This window comes from Eptesicus fuscus, chromosome 20 (genome assembly GCF_027574615.1).
Source record: "Eptesicus fuscus isolate TK198812 chromosome 20, DD_ASM_mEF_20220401, whole genome shotgun sequence".
Lineage (NCBI taxonomy): Eukaryota > Metazoa > Chordata > Mammalia > Chiroptera > Vespertilionidae > Eptesicus > Eptesicus fuscus.
The window spans coordinates 27,266,916-27,286,174 of NC_072492.1; the positions used below are offsets into that span (position 1 = coordinate 27,266,916).

At 41.1% G+C, this 19,259-nt stretch overlaps 1 protein-coding gene across 8 annotated transcripts in view; it reads left to right on the forward strand.

The window, feature by feature from the left end:
- The window catches only part of RAD51C (RAD51 paralog C), a 68,465-nt gene that overhangs the window by 33,918 nt on the left and 15,288 nt on the right, over positions 1–19,259 (forward strand). For 3 of the 8 annotated variants that reach the window (XM_054709840.1, XM_054709847.1, XM_054709846.1), the window contains one exon: positions 1,165–1,451. In XM_054709840.1, coding sequence (XP_054565815.1) covers positions 1,165–1,272 — 108 coding nt within the window. In that variant the 3' untranslated portion in view covers positions 1,273–1,451. Of the gene's footprint in view, positions 1–1,164; positions 1,452–11,447; positions 11,464–12,643; positions 12,671–13,837; positions 14,131–14,885; positions 15,051–19,259 lie in introns of those variants that run through there. The other 5 variants (XM_054709842.1, XM_054709841.1, XM_054709844.1 and 2 more) reach the window with 5 other exon arrangements.

Genomic DNA, 19,259 nt, shown 5'->3' on the forward strand with positions numbered 1-19,259 from the left:
ATTGTTTTTTTTAAATATGTGTTGTTGTTTTTTTAAAATATATTTTATTGATTGTTCACAGAGAGGAAGGGAGAGGGTTAGAGAGTTAGAAACATCGATGAGAGAGAGACATCGACCAGCTGCCTCCTGCACACCCCCCACCGGGGGATGTGCCCGCAACCAATGTACATGCCCTTGACCGGAATCGAACCTGGGACCCTCCAGTCCGCAGACCGACGCTCTATCCACTGAGCCAAACCGGTTTCGGCTTTTTTAAATATGTTTTTATTGATTTCAGAGAGGAAGGGAGAGGAAGAGAGAGATAGAAACATCAATGATGAAAGAGAATCACCAATCCACTGCCTCCTGCATGCCCCCCACTGGGGACTGAGCCTGCAACTTGGGCATGTGCCCTGACTGGGAATCGAACTGTGATCTCCTCCTGGTTCATAGGTCAGTGCGTAAGCACTGAGCCACACCTGTGGGCAGTATATTAAATATTTTTAAAGTGAAAGTTGTTAAAAATTTTCATAAAAAAATACCAACCGTACTAATTTTGGTTTATAGATATTATAGATCTGTCATAGTCACCAAATATATCCTACTTTAAAATGCTAATTTTCCTGTAATTGTACATCATATAACAGTTTTTATTGAACTATGCATATTTATCAATAGTTTTGAGCCAAAAATATTCCTGGCATCTCATATTTTAAGGACAAAAAACAGAAATAGAGATTCTGAAACTGAGTTATCCACTTAGTCTTTGCATTGCCTAGGTGCATTTAAAGTACTCTAATTGGAAAACTATTTTAGAGTATTGTAAAAATAAGTTTGTAAAACACTTAAGTAACTTTTACATGCTATTTTCTTTCACTTCTTCAATAGTGTCACCACGAAACTTTTTAGGGTTGTCTTTTAGAGAATATTTCTATAATGTAGTGTTATTTCTGTGGATATATGTATGTATAAATAAATAAATAGAAAATACTTTAGATGTAAAATACTCTAGTACAACCCTGGCTTGGACATCTATCCATGAGGTTTATCTTCTTCTTTTACAGTGGTTGATAACTTCTATCCCAAGAATAAAGTACCTCTCTTATCAATTACTTAAAATATTTGAAAGACCAATCATTATTTTAGATGTTCTTAAAGCATACTTATATTTTTTTCATCTTACAGCCTCTGGGATTTAGAGATGCTGTTGTTGCTACTGCAGGCTCATTGCATACAGAAGGTTCATTGAATTCCCGGAAACGGTCACGAGAAGAACAGGAATCCAAAGATTAGTCTCAAAGTATGTGTGTATATGGGTGTATATATGTATTAGACATATTTCTTTAAAAGATAAAAACACACTGTGGCATAAATGAATCAGGAATATATCAAATGAAATATAAATATACTTAAATGAATATGGTTCTCTGAAAGTTTTTTTGAAGCAGTGTGCCTTGTTTTCATTTTTAGTAACAATCAGTAGGAACGATATAGGTATTATATTTTGCCAATGTGGAAAACTGATCTCATGAGCCAGTCAGGCTGTATTTTTTTGTTCTTTTTTTTGCTAATTGCCTAGAAAATCCTAGGGAAAAAAAATTTTTAATATTCCTTTTGTGCTCTCCTCTTTAAGTATAGCTTTGATAATTCTTAAAATGAACCTTTTTTTTATTATTATAAACCCAGCATGCTGAGTCAACATATCATATTCAGTTTTATGGGTAGGGTACACATTTTAGATGACCAATCTGATTTTAGTTGCCTCAATCCTAAAATCTAAGCCATTTGTTTATTTTTAATTTTTTTTTAAAGGTGAGAAGAACCATGTCTTCAGAACTCTTTTATTTTTTAAATATATTTTATTGATTTTTATACAGAGAGGAAGGGAGAGGGATAGAGAGCTAGAAACATTGATGAGAGAGAAACATCAATCAGCTGCCTCCTGCACACCTCCCACTGGGGATGTGCCCGCAACCAAGGTACATGCCCTTGACCGGAATCAAACCTGGGACCCTTCAATCTGCAGGCTGACGCTCTATTCACTGAGTCAAACCGGTTAGCCAAACATTTTATTTTGTAATCTTAAAGGAAAGACTTTGGAACTGTTATTCCATTTAGAAATTGTCTGGAATATACATCTTTCAGAATAATTAAGTCAGTAAGCTCACAGTTAATTATTTCTATATTCTGGAATTCTAGGTGTATTTACATTTTTGTTTGAATAATTTTAACTACTTTGAAATTATTCAAAGTTAAAAATTTCGATCGAATGGTTTAAAAATCACCTAAAAACGTTTTAGCATATGATTCTTTTTATTCTCAATTCATTCACAAAATTTACTTTGATTCCCAGTGGAAGAAAATTATTTAAATACTTTATTATTATACTAGAGGCCCAGTGCACAAAATTCGTGCACAGGTAGGGTCCCTAGGCCTGGCCGGCGATCAGGGCTGATTGGGGCCTTCTGGCTGCCGGCCGGGGCCTCCCTTCCACAGAGCTGCCAGCTGCTGGCTGGGGCCTCCCTTCCCCGGCTGCCAGCTGGGGTCTCCCTTCGTTCCACGCCGCCCCCTGGTGGTCAGCGCACGTCATAGCAAATTATTGAGCTCCTGGTCTCCTGGTCGAACTCCTAAGAGGACAATTTGCGTGTGCCCCCTGGACACAGCATCCATCCTCATGGAGGGGCTGACAGGCTCAGATACGCCAACGGCGGTGGATCCAGCCTTGCCACTGGGCTCCTGTGGCCCCGGCCAGGCTGACAGGCCCGGACATTCCAGCAGTGCCAACTTTGTTGAGTTGATTTGCATATTCGCTCCTGATTGGCTGGTGGGCGAGTCATTATAAAAAATTACCCATCATTTTATATTCATTTTGCTCTAATCATCAAATCTAGGGTTGGGAGGTTGTAAGTGATGAATATCAGTGTTACCAGTCATCATATACAATAGGATTTCACTTTATAAAGCATTATAAAGAACTTTAGCGCCTGGCCAGTGTGGCTCAGTGGCTGAGCATCGACCTATGAACCAAGAGGTCATGGCTCGATTCCTGGTCAGGGCACATGCCTGGGTTGCAGGCTCGATTTTCAGTAGGGGGCATGCAGGAGGCAGCAGATCGATGATTCTCATCATTGATATTTCTATCTCCCTCTCCCTTCCTTTCTGAAATTAATAAAAATATATTTAAAAAAGAAAATAATTTTAAAGACCTATAAGACTCTGAATATAGACAAAGCCCAGTGTATTTGTTTGCAACTCTTCTGGTTGCTATTGCTGAAAATATATTTATTTTTTCAGTTAAAAATATAATATACACTTAAATTTTAGTCTGCTTAGGTTGCAATAATAAAATAGCATAGAATTAAAACAACAGAATTTTCTCACAATATTAGAAGCTACAAGTTCAAAATCAGTGTGCCAGCATGGTCTGGTTCTGGTGAGAGCTCCCTTCCCTCCTTGGTTTCTCATTGTGTGCTTATAAGGCCTTTCTTTGGTGAATGGTTCATGGAAAGAGATTTTCCTTTCTTCATCTTTTTTATTGTTTAAGAACTTTAAAAAAAATTATCTTAGAGCAAGAGAGGAGAAAGAGAGAAATATCAATTTGTTCCACTTGTTTATCTCTTCTTCTTTTAAGGTCACCAAACCTTTCAGTTTAGGACTCCACCCATATGACCTTATTCAACATTAATTACCTCCTAAAAGCCCTGCCCTATCTAAATAGTCACATTGGAGGTTAGGGCTTAAAAATACAAATTTTGGGAGGATACAATTCAGCCAGAGCATTCTAATACTGGCCCCCAAATTCATGTCCTCCCATCCAAAAATTGTATATTGGCTTTCACTCCTTTTTATGCATTGTTATGATCACCCTTTCGGGTAATCCATTAATACACAGAAATATATTTGCACACAGAAACACTTATTTACACAATCTTTTTTATTTTTATTTTTGTCAATGTCAATTGCATGTTTTACAATGCTCTCACCACAGTTAGTACAATACAGACCATTAATATAGGTTACTATAAAAATTACTCATTCTGGAAAGTGTAGAGCAAACCAATTGATCTGCTTTGAGAAACCTTTTCCACACTAATGCACTTAGAAAATAAATTTGATTCCAAATAAGTTATTAAAGGTATAAAATATAGCCCAACTGGAGTGTCTTAGTTGGTTGAGCATCGTCTTGTCCACCGAAAGGTTACCAGTTCAAATCATGTTCCAGGGCACATATATGAGTTTTGGGTTGGATCCCTGGATGGGGTGGAAGACAACCAACTGATGTTTTTCTCTCTCAGTGATGTGTGTCTCTCTCTCCCTTCCCCCTCACTCTTTTCCTCCTCTTCCTCTCTCTCTAAAAATCAATGGAAAAAATATCCTCAAGTGAGGATTTAAGAAAAGCTATAAAACATAATGTATACTAGTAGAATTACTAGTAAAAACTCAGATGACCTAACTAAAGGATTTTGGCTAACTTTTAGCTTGAATTTAGGAATATATAACTTAAAACATATTTACTAGTATATAGTGCCTTACGATTTTGAAACATTTTTACATTATTTAATTTGATCCTTTTAGCAACTCTGTCAGGTAGAAGTGATAGGTTAGCCTTTCTGCTTTTGTTTCTTCCATGTATCCATCCATCTAATGCCTAACACATACACATTTAACAACTACATGTTGAATGAATAAATATTTCAAATATATTTAGAAAAAAATTTTGTTTTTCAAATGGTCAGATAAGGATACTATTTGGTCTTGAATAAGATGAGGTTTCTGAGCATTTTTTATTATAAAATATGTAATATATAATTTAATAGTGGTTTTCTTAAATTTTTAAAACTGTGCTAAAATAGATATACCACAAAGTTAGCCTTTAACCATTTTTAAGTGTTCAGTTCAGTGTCAGTTATATATACAATATTGTACAACCATCACTACAATTTGTGAAATTTCATTACCTCAAACAGAAATTCTGTACCCATCTAATCTAATAATAGACAAATATGCAAATTGACCATACCTCCGACACACCCACAAGCCACACCCACAAGCCACGCCCACCATCCAATCAGAGCGAGCATGCAAATTAACCCAAACCAAGATGGCTACAGCCACAGAGAGCAAGGTTTCCTAGGTAACAGAGGAAGCCAAGCTTTCTGCCAGCCGTTGCAGGCCTAAGCCTCCACTCAAGCTACAAAGTTTCAATTATAGAAGGTAAACAAATTCAAACAAATGGCAGCAGAATGGAGCTTGAGAGAGCAGGCCAGGGTTGCCGCCGGCAACAGGGGTAGCAAAGCTTTCCGCACACCCTGGCCGGGCCCACCCGCTTAAGGCAACAAAGTTTCAATTATAACCCCAACACAAATGGATTCGGGCCTCGGAGGGAGCCCCAGGCTTGGCTCTGCTCCAGGCTACAAAGTTTCAGTTGTAGAAGGAAAATAAATTCCAGATACCAGGGTCTCCGCTTGCATCCCAGGGGGTGTGGCCCACCTGCAAACCACCACAGGCCCCTCGCTCAGGCTGCCCCACGCCCCAAGGGAACCCCACCCTGATCTGGGACACCCTTCAGGGCAAACCAGCTGGCCCCCACCCCTGTACCAGGCCTCTATCCTATCTAATAAAAGAACTATGCAGATTGATCATCACTGCAACACACAATATAGCTGCCCCCATGTGGTCAAAGATCCTGCCCCCATGTGGACACAAGATGGCCACCACAAGATGGCCAGCAGGAGAGGGCAGTTGGGAGGCACCCGGCCTGCAAGGGAGGGCAGTTGGGAGGCACCCTGCCTGCAAGGGAGGGCAGTTGAGAGGGACCAGGCTTGCAAGGGAGGGCAGTTGAGAGGGATCAGGCCTGCAAGGAAGGGCAGTTGGAGGTGATCAACCCTGCAGGAGAGGGCAGTTAGGGGTGACCAGTCCAGCAGAGGAGGGAAGTTGGGGGCAAACAGGCTGGCATGGGAGTGATTAGGGGGTGATCAGGCTGGCAGGCAGAAGCAGTTAGGGGCAATCAGGAAGGCAGGCAGGCAAGCAGTTGGGAGCCAGCAGTCCTGGATTATGAGAGGGATGTCCGACTGCCCGTTTAGGCCCGATCCTGGGGATCGGGCCTAAACGGGCAGTCGGACATCCTTTGAGGGGTCCGAGATTGGAGAGGGTACAGGCTGGGCTGAGGGACAACCCCCCACCGTGCACGAATTTCGTGCACCGGGCCTCTAGTTAAGTAATAATACCCCATTCTCCTTCCAGTTTCTGGTAATCTCTAATCCACTTTCTGTTTCTATGAAAATGCCTATTGTATATATTTCATATAAGTGGAATCATACAGTATTTTTTCTTTTGTGTGTCTGGCTTATTTCATTTAGTCAAATGTTTTCAAGATTCATCTATTTTATAGCATGTGTAAGAATTTCAATCCTTTTTATGGCTGAATAGTAATCCATTATATGTATATATCGCATTTTATTTATTCATTCATCTGTTGATGGACATTTGAGTTGTTTCTAATAGAGTTTAAATGGTTTATAAATTTTATGAACTGTACTTTTTGTTTCTGAACCTCTTACTGACTTTTACTGCTTACCAAGTTTGGGACAGTTGATTGGTCTTTGCAGTATTTTCAAACTTGCTACTAGTTTAAGTTTTAACCCTAATACACTTATTTTCATTCTTAGTTCACCTATTTTTATTTTCTTTCTAGTCACTGTATTTTATTTTTCTCGATAATAGTTCTTACTAAAATATTTACAGCTATTTACCAGGGATAAAATCCTATATAATAAAAGCCTAATAGGCAAATTGTCCCCTTGGGTGGTCATTTGACGGGGAGTTTGACCAGGAGTTCAACCGCTCGCTATGACGTGTGCTGACCACCAGGGGGCAGTGCAAAACATGGCGGGCGTCGACAATGCGGCTCTGGCAGTGGGTACTCAGGTGCCAGATGCCTGCAAGGAGCCCGCCTTGCCCCGCACAGCCTCTTCTGGGTGAGCCGGGCCGCAGCTGCTGGGACCGCAGGGGCTGGTCGGGCTTCCTGTTGGTTCACTCAGGAGCCAATCTGCAAGGCCGGCCAGGAGAGAGCGTGCTGCCCACTGGCTTCTATGCAGCACAGCCGCACTCACTGCATCTCTGCGTGGGTACTTGGGCGCCATGACTCAGGCGGGGGCGGGGTGGGTGCATGGGGGCCCAGGGTCTGCTCAGGGCCCAGAGGTAAGCTGGGACCTGCCCTTCCACACTAGACACTTGCGTTTTGATCACCTACCAGGCCTAGGGACCGCACCCATGCATGAATTTTGTGTTCCGGGCCTCTAGTCTATAATAATAAAAGAGAAAGATGCAAATTGACTGTACCTTTGTGGAGCCCACCAGCCAATCAGGAGTGAGTATGCAAATTAACCCAACAAAGATGATGGGTTAATTTACATACACAGGCGGCCGGAGGCAGGACGCAGGCCTTTCGCACCGCCCCAGCCACTCAGGGCCTATGGGCAGCGTGAGAAGGCGGAAAGGCAGCTCCGGGCTGGAGAAAAGGCTGTGCCAGCAGCCAGGGTAAGGAAGGCCCATTCTGCACAAATCTTCATACATTGGGCATCTAGTATAGTATAAAGGCATAGAAAGAACATAGGACCGGGGTCAGAAGACCTGCATTCTGATTTCAGCTGAGACATTAATAAGCGGTGTCAAATTTGGCATCTTTTTCTTTTTTTTTTTTCATTTCAATAAATGCTTATTGTTCAGATTATTACAATTGTTCCTCCTTTTTCCCCCCCATAGCTCCCCTCCACCCGGTTCCCACCCCACTTCTACCCTTACCCTCCCCCCGCCCTGTCCTCATCCATAGGTGTACGGTTTTGTCCAGTCTCTTCCTGCACCCCCCACACCTCTTTCCCCCTGAGAATTGTCAGTCCACTCCCTTTCTATGCCCCTGATTCTATTATATTCACCAATTTATTCTGTTCATCAGATTTTTTATTCACTTGATTTTTATTTATTTATTTATTTATTTTTAAAAATATATCTTTATAGATTTCAGAGAGGAAGGGAGAAGGAGAGAGAGAGATAGAAACATCAGTAATGAGAATCATTGATCAGCTACCTCCTGCAGCCCCCCACTGGGGACTGAGCCCGCAACCCAGGTGTGCAGCCACTGGGGACTGAGCCCGCAACCCAGGCATGTGCCCTTGGACTGGTGTGCAGCCACTGGGGACTGAGCCCGCAACCCAGGCATGTGCCCTTGGCCGGAATCGAACCTGGGACCCTTCAGTCCGCAGGTTGACGCTCTATCCACTGAGCCAAGCCAGCTAGGGCTATTCACTTGATTTTTAGATTCACTTGTTGATAGATATGTATTTGTTATTCATAATTTTTATCTTTACCTTTTTCTTCTTCCTCTTCTTAAGAATACCTTTCAGCATTTCATATAATACTGTTTTAGCGGTGATGAACTCCTTTAGCTTTTTCTTGTCTGTGAAGCTGTTTATCTGACCTTCAATTCTGAATGATAGCTTTGCTGGGTAGAGTAATCTTGGTTGTAGGTTCTTGCTATTCATCACTTCGAATATTTCTTGCCACTCCCTTCTGGCCTGCATAGTTTCTGTTGAGAAATCAGCTGACAATCGTATGGGTGCTCCCTTGTAGGTAACAAACTGCTTTTCTCTTGCTGCTTTTACTATTCTCTCTTTGTCTTTTGCCCTTGGCATTTTAATTATGATGTGTCTTGGTGTGGTCCTCTTTGGATTCCTTTTGTTTGGGGTTCTGTGTGCTTCCTGACTTGTAAGTCTATTTCTTTCATCAGGTGGGGAAGTTTTCGTTCATTATTTCTTCAAATAGGTTTTCAGTATCTTGCTCTCTCTCTTCTTCTGGCACCCCCATAATTCGGATGTTGGTACACTTGAAGTTGTCCCAAAGGCTCCTTACACTATCTTCATATTTTTGGATTCTTTTTGCTTTTTGCTTTTCAGGATGGGTGTTTTTTGCTTCTTTGTATTTCAACCTTTGACTTGATTCTTGTGATTCTCAGGTCTGCTGTTGGATCTCTGTATATTATTTTTTATTTCAGTCAGTGTATGCTTCATTTCTACTTGGTCCTTTTTCATATCCTCGAGGGTCTCGCTAAATTTATCGGCCTTTTCTAGAAAATTCTTGAAAAACCTTATAACCGTGGTTTTGAACTCTATATCCAGTCATTTGCTTTCCTCCATTTCTTTCATTTGTGACCTATTTCTTTGTCTCCGCATTTTGGCTGCTTCCCTGAGTTGATAGAGTGGCTGTGTGTGCTAGGTGTCCTATAGGGCCCAGTGGCTCAGCCTCCCCAGTTACCTGAGGTGGACACTTTTTTTTTAAAATATATTTTATTGATTTTTTTACAGAGAGGAAGAGAGAGGGATAGAGAGTTAGAAACATCGATCAGCTGCCTCTTGCACAACCCCTACTGGGGATGTGCCCGCAACCAAGGTACATGCCCTTGACCGGAATCGAACCTGAGACCTTTCAGTCCACAGGCCGACGCTCTATCCACTGAGCCAAACCGGTTTCGGCCTGAGGTGGACACTCTTGGTGCACCCCTTTGTGGGCTGTGTGCACAGTCCTGTTGTAGTTAAGCCTTGATTGTTTTTTGTATCACTGGGAGGAATTGACCTCCAGGCCAATTGGTTGTGAGGATCAGCTGTGTCTATGAAGGGAGAACTTCTGTGCTGGAGACACCCTTATGAGGCAAGACTTGCTTCAGTGGGGCTTTGGTGCTCACTGAGTCTGCCCCCTTAAGTATCTGAGGAGTTGTAATCTGGATGGTCCTACTCTGACCTCTGGGTACACTGGCTCTTGGATTTCCAAGGAGGTGCTAATTTAGCCTCTGCCTGAGGCCACCCAGCAGGAGCTACGGAGAGATCTACAGATTCCTCTTCTTTGTTTGGGCTTTGGAGGTGCCCAGATGAGGCCCAGCTGTGAAGCAGTGAAAGCTGCTGCAGGGCCTTGGGCCTTCTTTTGGATGTTCTGGGTCTCACTGACTCAGCTTCAGTTTGTTAGGTAAGTTTAGTTTTCAAAGGACCAGGCTATTCATATGCAAAAGCCTCTGTGCATAGCTTGGGTTGGTCGGAGTCTCAGGGCGGAGCAAACAGCAATGGTTTCCCGTCAGCCCTGCCCTAAGAGGCCCCTGGGTCTCAGTGTCCCTTGGTAATCGCTGTAAGCATCTCAGAGAGAAATCCGCCCTCGAGTTCTGCCCGCTGCCAGACAGTCCACTTTCTCCCCGTATGAGTCTGGGTCCCCAGAGTCTCGCCTGGAACTGGAGTTCAGAGCAGTCGGGAGCTAGTATCTCCCTCCCGCTTGAAAAAGCCAGCCGCATACTCAGTTGCCAGCCCTCTCTGCGCACGTTCCTCTGTACCTCTGCTTTTACTTCCGCAGCTCCTGAGTCTCAGTGTGCTTTTCTCTTTCCTTCTAGTTGTAGAATTTCCACTCAGCCAGCCTTCCTGTGGTTCTGAATGATGTCCATTTTGTCTTTTAGTTTTAGTTTGAAATTATTGTGTGAGGAAGCAGTTCAGGTGTTTACCTATGCTGCCATCTTGGTTTCTCCTTCGCATCATTATTTTTTCGTGCCTTTCCCTTATTTATAAAACAAGATAGGACTAAATTATTGTCGCTAAATTCATTGGTTTAATTTTGTTGTTTCTGCTCTTATAGAGGCATTATTAGTCACTTTAAATTAGCAATAGTGGAAATATGGGACATAGTCACACATTTTTAAAATTTTTTTAAATCAATACTAGGGTTTATATTTCAATACATTATATTTCAGTTTTGATACATGATGTTTAAATGTTCTCTTGCTTAAAAAAATTAGTTACAAAAGAGAGGCTGAGCCGAAACCGGTTTGGCTCAGTGGATAGAGCGTCGGTCTGCGGACTGGAGGGTCCAGGGTTCGATTCCGGTCAAGGGCATGTGCCTTGGTTGTGGGCACGTCCCCAGTGGGGGGTGTGCAGGAGGCAGCTGATCGATGTTTCTAACTTTCTATCTCTCTCCCTTCCTCTCTGTAAAAAATCAATAAAATACATTTAAAAAAAAAAAAAGAGAGAGGCTGGCTGTTCATAATATGTATTTTTAGTTAATGTTAGTACCTAAATTTACTATTACTGTTAGGATTTACAAAACAGTTTGTTCCCTCAGAACTGATTTTGACCTAAAATATGTTGACAAGCCCTGGCTGGTTTGGTTCAGTGGATAGAGTGTCAACCTGTGGACTCAAGGGTCCCAGGTTCGATTCTGGTCAAGGGCATGTACCTCGGTTGCGGGCACATCCCCAATGGGGGGGGGTGTACAGGAGGCAGCTGATCGATGTTTCTTTCTCATCGATGTTCCTAACTCTATCCCTCTCCCTTCCTCTCTGTAAAAAATCAAAATATATTTTAAAAATAATATGTTGACAAAATTTCATATTTTTTTTCATGTATTTTTTTACTGCAGTATATTCCTTTGTCTGTTTTCAGATTTAATTCACCATTGACATAAGCCTTTATTGTGCTTCAACTATCCATTTGACTCTCATGTGTAATAAGATGTGAGTTTTTTAAACATATTACTCTGAGAGTTATTTTATGTGTAGCTTGTTTTATGAGAATATAAAAGTTGGATTCTCTCAGAAATGGTTGAGAACTTATTAAGAGATTATGTTTTAACTATTTTCAAAATAAAAATAACAGATAAAAGGTAAAAGCAAAGTAACAAAGTAGTGAGAATTTGTATTAAGTAATGTGAATCAAGGCAAAGAAAAAAAACTTAATTGGTTTATATAAATCACTTGGTCTAATGATGAGGAGCATACCAGTTCTGAAAGAGAAAAATATATTTTTGGTCTTTTAAAAATTTTGTTTTTTAATACGTGATATTTGCACGGGATTTTAAATGTAATGAAAAATCTTTTTTTTCCCTCCTGTTCCTTAGTCACTCAGTTTATTTATAGAAGGAAACTATCATCAGTTTCTTTTGTAAAAAAAAATTTTTTTTTAAATAAACTTTTATTGATTTCAGAGAGGAAAGGAGAGGGGGAACGATAGAGAAACATCAATGATGAGAGAGAACTATTGATTGGCTGCCTTCTGCACGCCCCCTACTGGGGATCGAGCCCACAACTCAGGCATGTGCCCTTGACTGGAATCAAACCTGGGACCCGTCAGTCCACAGGCCAACGCTCTATCCACTGAGCCAAACCGGCTAGGGCCATTATCAGTTTCTTGTGTAATCTTCCAGAGCTATTTCAGATATCTATAATAATAAAAGTGTAATTTGCTAATTAGACCAGACAGCCAAATGACCTTCCAGATGACCTTCGGATGAAGCCAGGGCTGTGAGGGCCAAGCCCCTTGCACAAATTTTGTGCATCAGGCTTTTAGCCTGTCTACACTAATAAAAGAGAAACATGCAGCCGAAACCGGTTTGGCTCAGTGGATGGAGCATCGGTCTGCGGACTGAGGGGTCCTGGGTTCGGTTTTGGTCAGGGGCATGTGCGTTGGTTGCGGGCACATCCCCATTGGGGTATGTGCAGGAGGCAGCTGGTCAGTGTTTCTCTCTCATCGATGTTTCTGGCTCTCTGTCCCTCTCCCTTCCTCTCTGTGAAAAAATAAAATACATTTTTTTAAAAAGAGAGAGACATGCAAATTGATTGTCCCTCTGCTATGCCCACCAGCCAATCAGGCGCAATTATGCAAATTAACCCAACAAAGGTGGTGGTTAATTTGCATATGCAGGCACGGAGTGAAGACTGAAGACAGCATAGAAAGAAGCCAAGCACTGCAGAAGGGAGTGAAGCGGCGGAGACGGGAGGTATCAAGGCAGCAGAGATGGGAGCGAAGCCCGCCAAGGTGGGCTTTGCTCCCTTCTCTGCTTTGCTCAGGCCACAGGAAGCCCTATTCTTGCAGGAATCTTCCTGCAGCGGGCCTGTAGTGTATAAATAAAAGCATAATATGCAAATTGACTGGGCAGTGGAACGACCCGTTGGCTATGACAGGCACTGACCACCAGGAGGCAGACACTCAATGCAGGAGCTTGCCCCCATCCTGCAGGCCCTAATTGGGACCTGCAGGTCAACCTTTCAGTTGTTTCCCCCTGGCCGGCAGGCTACGATCACCCAATGGGGAACCAGGAACTGGGGGTGGGTGGCGGCGGCGGGTGGCTCTGGAGCCTGATCACCCTGTGGGTCGCCCCACACACAGAGGGCAACTGGTGGCGGCACCTGGCAGCCAGGGAAGATCGGCCCTGATTGCAGGCCAGGTATAGGGACCCTACCTGTGCAAATAAATATTATATGTGAAGGACCCAAACTTATTTTTCATAGATATTTTGCTTTGCTGCTTTTGTGCAAATAACTGCAGTTTATTGTACTGATATTTAGGAATATGGAGGTTCATCAAATCTTAATAGTCCTCAACTTGCAGAATTACTGGAAAAAACATGGCAATATTGGAGCCAGATAGGTCATTTATAGCTCATTCTTTCATAAGGCAGCAAACCACTTCATATGCCCAAATCATTTCCTTTCTGGAGAAGATATAGTATTGTGTCAGCATGCTTACCACGTGTGGTAATTGGTAATGTCTGTACCGCATGGCTTACTTTTAACCTTGTCCAACACAGCTCTTCTACCTCCTATGATTACCATATGTTACATCACCAGGTAATGGAATCATTTCCATCTTCCCTTCTAGTCACAAATGTCATTGTGGCTCAATTCCATCAGCACCACACTCAATGAAGAATAAAGTGTTCAGTACTCTGAGTATAGAAGACACTTTTGTAATTTTCATCTTTAGTGGCTTGCTTAATTTTCATTTAAAAAATTAGCTGGATTTTTTAATTTTTTTATTTGATTGATTTTTCACAGAGAGGAAGGGCGAGGGACAGAGAGCCAGCAACATCGATGAGAGAGAAACATCGATCAGCCGCCCCCCGCACACTCCCCACTGGGGTTGTGCCTGCAATCAAGGCACATGCCCTTGACTGGAATTGAACCTGGGACCCTTGAGTTCGCAGGCTGATGCTCCATCCACTGAGCCAAACCGGCCAGGGCTGGATTTTTTAATGAATGCTCCACTGTGGGCAATGTGTGTCTGCTAACTAAAATAGAAAATGATCATGTCATTCTCAATTCTTTCATGTAAATATATAAAGGCAATTAAAAATTAGATGATACTAATAAAGATTATTTTTTATCATCATAAAGCACTTTGTGTTTTTTTTAAGTGAAAACTAGTAGCAAAGTGGATTTAAAAAATAGAGTCAATTTATTTTAGAACCTTTTATTATAGAAGGAATCTATAATAATAAAAGCATAATATGCTAATTAGACCAGACAGCTGAACGATCTTCCAGACGTCATTCCAGATGTCCTTCTGGATGAAGCCATGGTGGCGGGGGCCGAGACAGAGGCGGTTAGGGGCGATGATGCAGGCAGGCAGAGGCAGTTAGGGACAATGAGGCAGGCAGACAGAGGTGGTTTGGGGCAACCAGGCAGGCGGCAGAGTGGCTAGGGGTGATGAGGCAGGCAGGCAGGCGGTTAGGAGGCAGCGGTCCCGGATTGCGAGGGGGATGTCCGGCAGTCGGACATCCCTCAAGGGGTCCCAGATTGAGAGAGGGTGCAGGCTGGGCTGAGGGACGCCCCCCCACCCCCGCCACCCCGTGCACGAATTTTGTTCACCAGGCCTCTAGTATACCATGTTAGCCATTTATAAAGTATCTCCATCAGAAATTACTGTCAACCTCTGCCCTCTTTCTCAGAAGCATGTCTTCTCTATGCCCTTTTCTTCAGAAGCATGTCTGAATAAGTTAGAAAATAATTTTGATTCCTCTAAGAAGTATGCTAGCTAAAAACAAAAGATTATTATCATTAATAGTTAAAACATTTTATTTTTAAATGCTTTTATTGATTCCAGAGAAAGGAAGGGACACGGAGAAAGAGATAGAAACATCAATGACGAAAGAGAGTCTTCGATCAACTGCCTTCTGCATGAGCCTGCAACCCAGGCATGTGCCCTAACTGGGAATTGAACTGATGACCTCTTGGTGCAAGGGACTATGCTCAACTAATTGAGCCAACGGGCCAGGCAATAAACTTTATTTTTAAAGCAGTTTTCAATGAAAAAAAAAAAAAAGAGTGGAAAGGACGAAGTTCCCATATAATGCCCTCTTCCACCCCAATTATTAACATCTTATATTAGTGAGGTACATTTGTTACAATTGATGACCCAATACTGACATATTACTATTAATTAAAGTATATAGTTTACATTAGGGTTCACTCTTTGTGTTATACAGCCTATGGATTTTGACAAATGTCCAATGATATCCACCATTTTAGTATCACAGAATAGTTTTTGCTGTCCTAAAAATCCTGCATTCCACCTATTCATCCTTTTCTGCCTCCACTTGCACCCCATCAACCTATTCATAATGTTGCAATTCAAATATACCACTGATTTCAAGTAAACGCAATGTTCCAGTATTACCTGTGAAGACCTGAACTTACTTTAATGTCAGCTTAATCTATTTATCCTTCTTTTATGTATTAATCTATTTTTATAGTCCTTTAAAGTATCATTTGTTACTGTATCAATCAAAATACAGTTAAGGAAAAAAAAATAAATAAAAAAACAACAACAAAATACAGTTAAGGAAACTGGTTACATAAGCGATAGAGGAGCTACTAGTAAAAAGCCAAAGGGAAGGTGAGTCAGTATCTTAGTTTGGTTGGGCTCCTATAACAAAAATATCATAAATATAGTGGCTTATATGTAACAAATATTTCTTACAGTTCTGGGGGCTTGGAGGTCCAAAAACAGGGCTGATTCAGTGTCTGGTTCACAGACAGCCATCTTTTTACTATGTCCTCACATGATAGAATGGGAGAGGAGTGTCTCTTGGACATTTTTAAGGGTACTAAATGCCATTCATGAGGGTTTCACCTTCATGACCTTATCACCTCCCAAAGGTCCCACCTAAAGCCATCACTTTGGGGGTTAGTATTTCAACATGTGACATTTGGGAAAACAAAAATATTTAGTCCATAGCAGGCAAGATTAGGAAGCTGGAAACATAATGGAAGAAGATATTTTTAGAGCTCAGGGTCTGGTGTCAAGGGCAAGACCTGGAATCCCAGTGGACATGATCAGGGCAAGCAAAGCTACAAAGGAAATTCAGCAGAAATGAGGACTGAGATAGGGACAGGGAAGAAATACCTTGGTTTTTCTTTTTTCCTCCCCCCTTCCAATTCCTTGCCAGTGTCTCCCACTGGGCAAATCTCAGGTGAAAGTCAACTGTCAAGGAACATGGTGAGTACAATCTGAAAGGGTCAGTCCCCCCAAATACAGAGCAGAACAAGGGAGAAGGAATGGATATGAAAGCATAAAGGACAGGGAGTAAATGTAATCAATTATTTTCACCTTTATTGAGGTATACTTTGCATATAATATACTTAAATAAAATGTACACTTTGATAATTTTTGACAAACAAATACACCTATCTAACCACCTAGTCAAAATATAGAATATTATAATCCCACAAAGTTCCCTCTTAATCTTTTGCCATGAACCCTCCACCCCAGCTCAGTCCCAGGTGACCACTAATCTGCTTTCTTTCACTATAGTTTTTTAAAATTTATCTTTATTATTGAAAGTAATAACAGATGTATCCTTTTTTCACTATAGTGATTGCCAGTACAAGAATTTCATATAAAAGGAATCATATAGTATGCACCCTTTTGTGCTTGGAGTTTTTTGGTTTTTACTCAGCATATTTTTGAGATTTGTCCATGTTGTTGTGTTTATCAGTAGTTCATTTTTTATTTTGTTAATCCTCACCCAAGGATATGTTTTTCCATTGATTTTTAGATAGAGTAGAAGGGAGGGGGGGAAAGAAATATTGATGAGAAAGACACACATCGATTGGTTGCCTTCTGCATGCACCCTGACGGGCTGGGGATCAAATGTGCAACCCAGGTAAGTGCCCTTGACTGGGAATTGGACCTGTGATCCTTCGGCATGCAGGTCAATGCTCTATTCAATTGAGTAACAGTTCATTTTTTACTTTTTGGGGGTGGGGTGCAGGGAGGTGGCTTCAGCACCCCCCTACCCCCAGTGGCTGCTGGCACAAAAGCCCACAACCTGGGGACTTAAAACAACAGAAATTTATTCCCTCATAGTTCTTTTTTAAAAATATATTTTTATTGATTTCAGAGAGGAAGGGGAAGGGAGAGGGATAGAAAGATAGAAATATCAGTGATGAGAGAAAGTCATTGATTGGCTGCCTCCTGCACACCCCCAATTGGGGACTGAGCCCGAAACCCGGGCATGTGCCCTTGACCGGAATCAAACCTGGGACCCTTCAGTCCGCAGGCCGACGCTCTATCCTCTGAGCCAAACCAGCTAGGGCAACAGTTCATTTTTTATCGCTAAGTAGTATTCCATTGTATGAATATGTCATAACCTACTTATCCATTCACCTATTGATGGACATCTGGATTATTTCCAAGTTTGAGCTATTAATGAATTAGCTATTAAAACTATTGTGAACATTACATACACTTTTTTTGTGATATGTATATGTTTGGTGGACATATTTTCACTTCTTGTGGATAAATATCTGGGAGAGGAATTGCTGGGTCATATGATAACTGTCAAGCACAATTCCTTTTAAACTTATAAATGTCACCATTAACATAAATATCCATGAAAGGACATTGTACATTTTCTCCAAAGAGCTTTGGCTTAGAGAGGGAACAATTCTTACGAGAAAAATATCTCAAAATTGAAATACCTTTGATAACATGCTTTTCATAGCTCAATGTTTTAATAGTAAGAAAGGGAATGAGGGAAATATAAGAGGGAGGAACTGAAAAAGAAAGTAAAGCAATGCAAAATAATGACTAAAAAGATTCTTTGACAAAGGCAGAATCATCCTACACAGCTGCTCTGAGATCCCAGCACTGCTGTCAGCAACCTTCTGGCAAAGCTACTCTGTCAAATGGATGCACTAGGATTGATCTTTTGTGAAGTAATATCTTTATTAATATAAGCAAACACACCTCTCATTTATTGTAATATAGCGGCGTGGGCTTTTTCTTTTAGTAGTAATGTTTCCCCAACATATAACACTTCCCTTTGATATGTGGGCTGAGTCATAAATTAATGTCACAAATAAATGTCACCTAGATGACGAAGGCAACCACATTACAAAGTAGGAAGGTGTAGCTTGATAGGAATTTGTTACAGTCGAAAGCTATGTACTATTGAACTGAATGTCATTATGTCAGATTCTGAGATATTAAATAGTTGTTGGAATGTAAAATTGTGGACATTTAAGTTTGCAGTCTTAAAAGTTTTGTCAGTCTTTTCTAGACATTCTGAAATGGAAATGAACAGGTGGATTGAAAATAAAGACAAATGAGTTTAAAGACTTCTTGGCATCTCATAGAGAAGTTGCTGTACACTGGTGATATTTTAAACAAATCACATACAAATACATTGAACTTGTCTGGAAACAGACTTATTTATTGGGTCTTTATATTTACCTATGAGACAAAAATAAATAGTTATAGAGGACTCATGTGCATTACTTACTATACACTTTCTACCATGTATTATTTAATCTCCAGCTGGGAGAGAGTGTGTATTTTATGTGATGCCATAATGTACATTAGTGAGCTCAACCCACTTAATCTTAAAATAACAGTATCAGGTCAGAGATTTAGAATACAGTATTATGTTTAAAAAGTTGGTAGGGAGACTCCTTCTGCCATTTAATTGACTATAAATGGCATTTCAAACCCTAAATCCAACTGAAACCTAGAAACAATGGAGAGGATGGGCAGATAATTTATGAATATGTTTTTTTAGATATGGAGGTGAACATATTTTTCAAAGTAGAAAAAGAATATGTTTGCTGAATTATATGTTACATGGACATAGCAGTATGCAGAAAGGCTGCTATCATCTATACAGCCTCTCCCTTTCCCAAACCCTCATTCAGTAAGGCTTTAAAATAATAGGTTTGTGTGTAATTTGGTAAGAAAATTTGAATCATTTAAAGTTTCAGGTTCAATCTAAAAGAAAAGAGACTGGGGAGATGAGGAAGAAGAGCAAACAAAATGTGGAAAAATACATATTATGTAATAAAGTATAGTATATATTATGCAGAGACTAAAGAAGGGTGAGCTGGAAAACCAATGTCTTTGCAGTGGAAAGATCTGGATTTATTCCTTGCTGCATCACTGTGTGTGACCTTGAGCAAAGTCACAATATCTTTAAGGCTC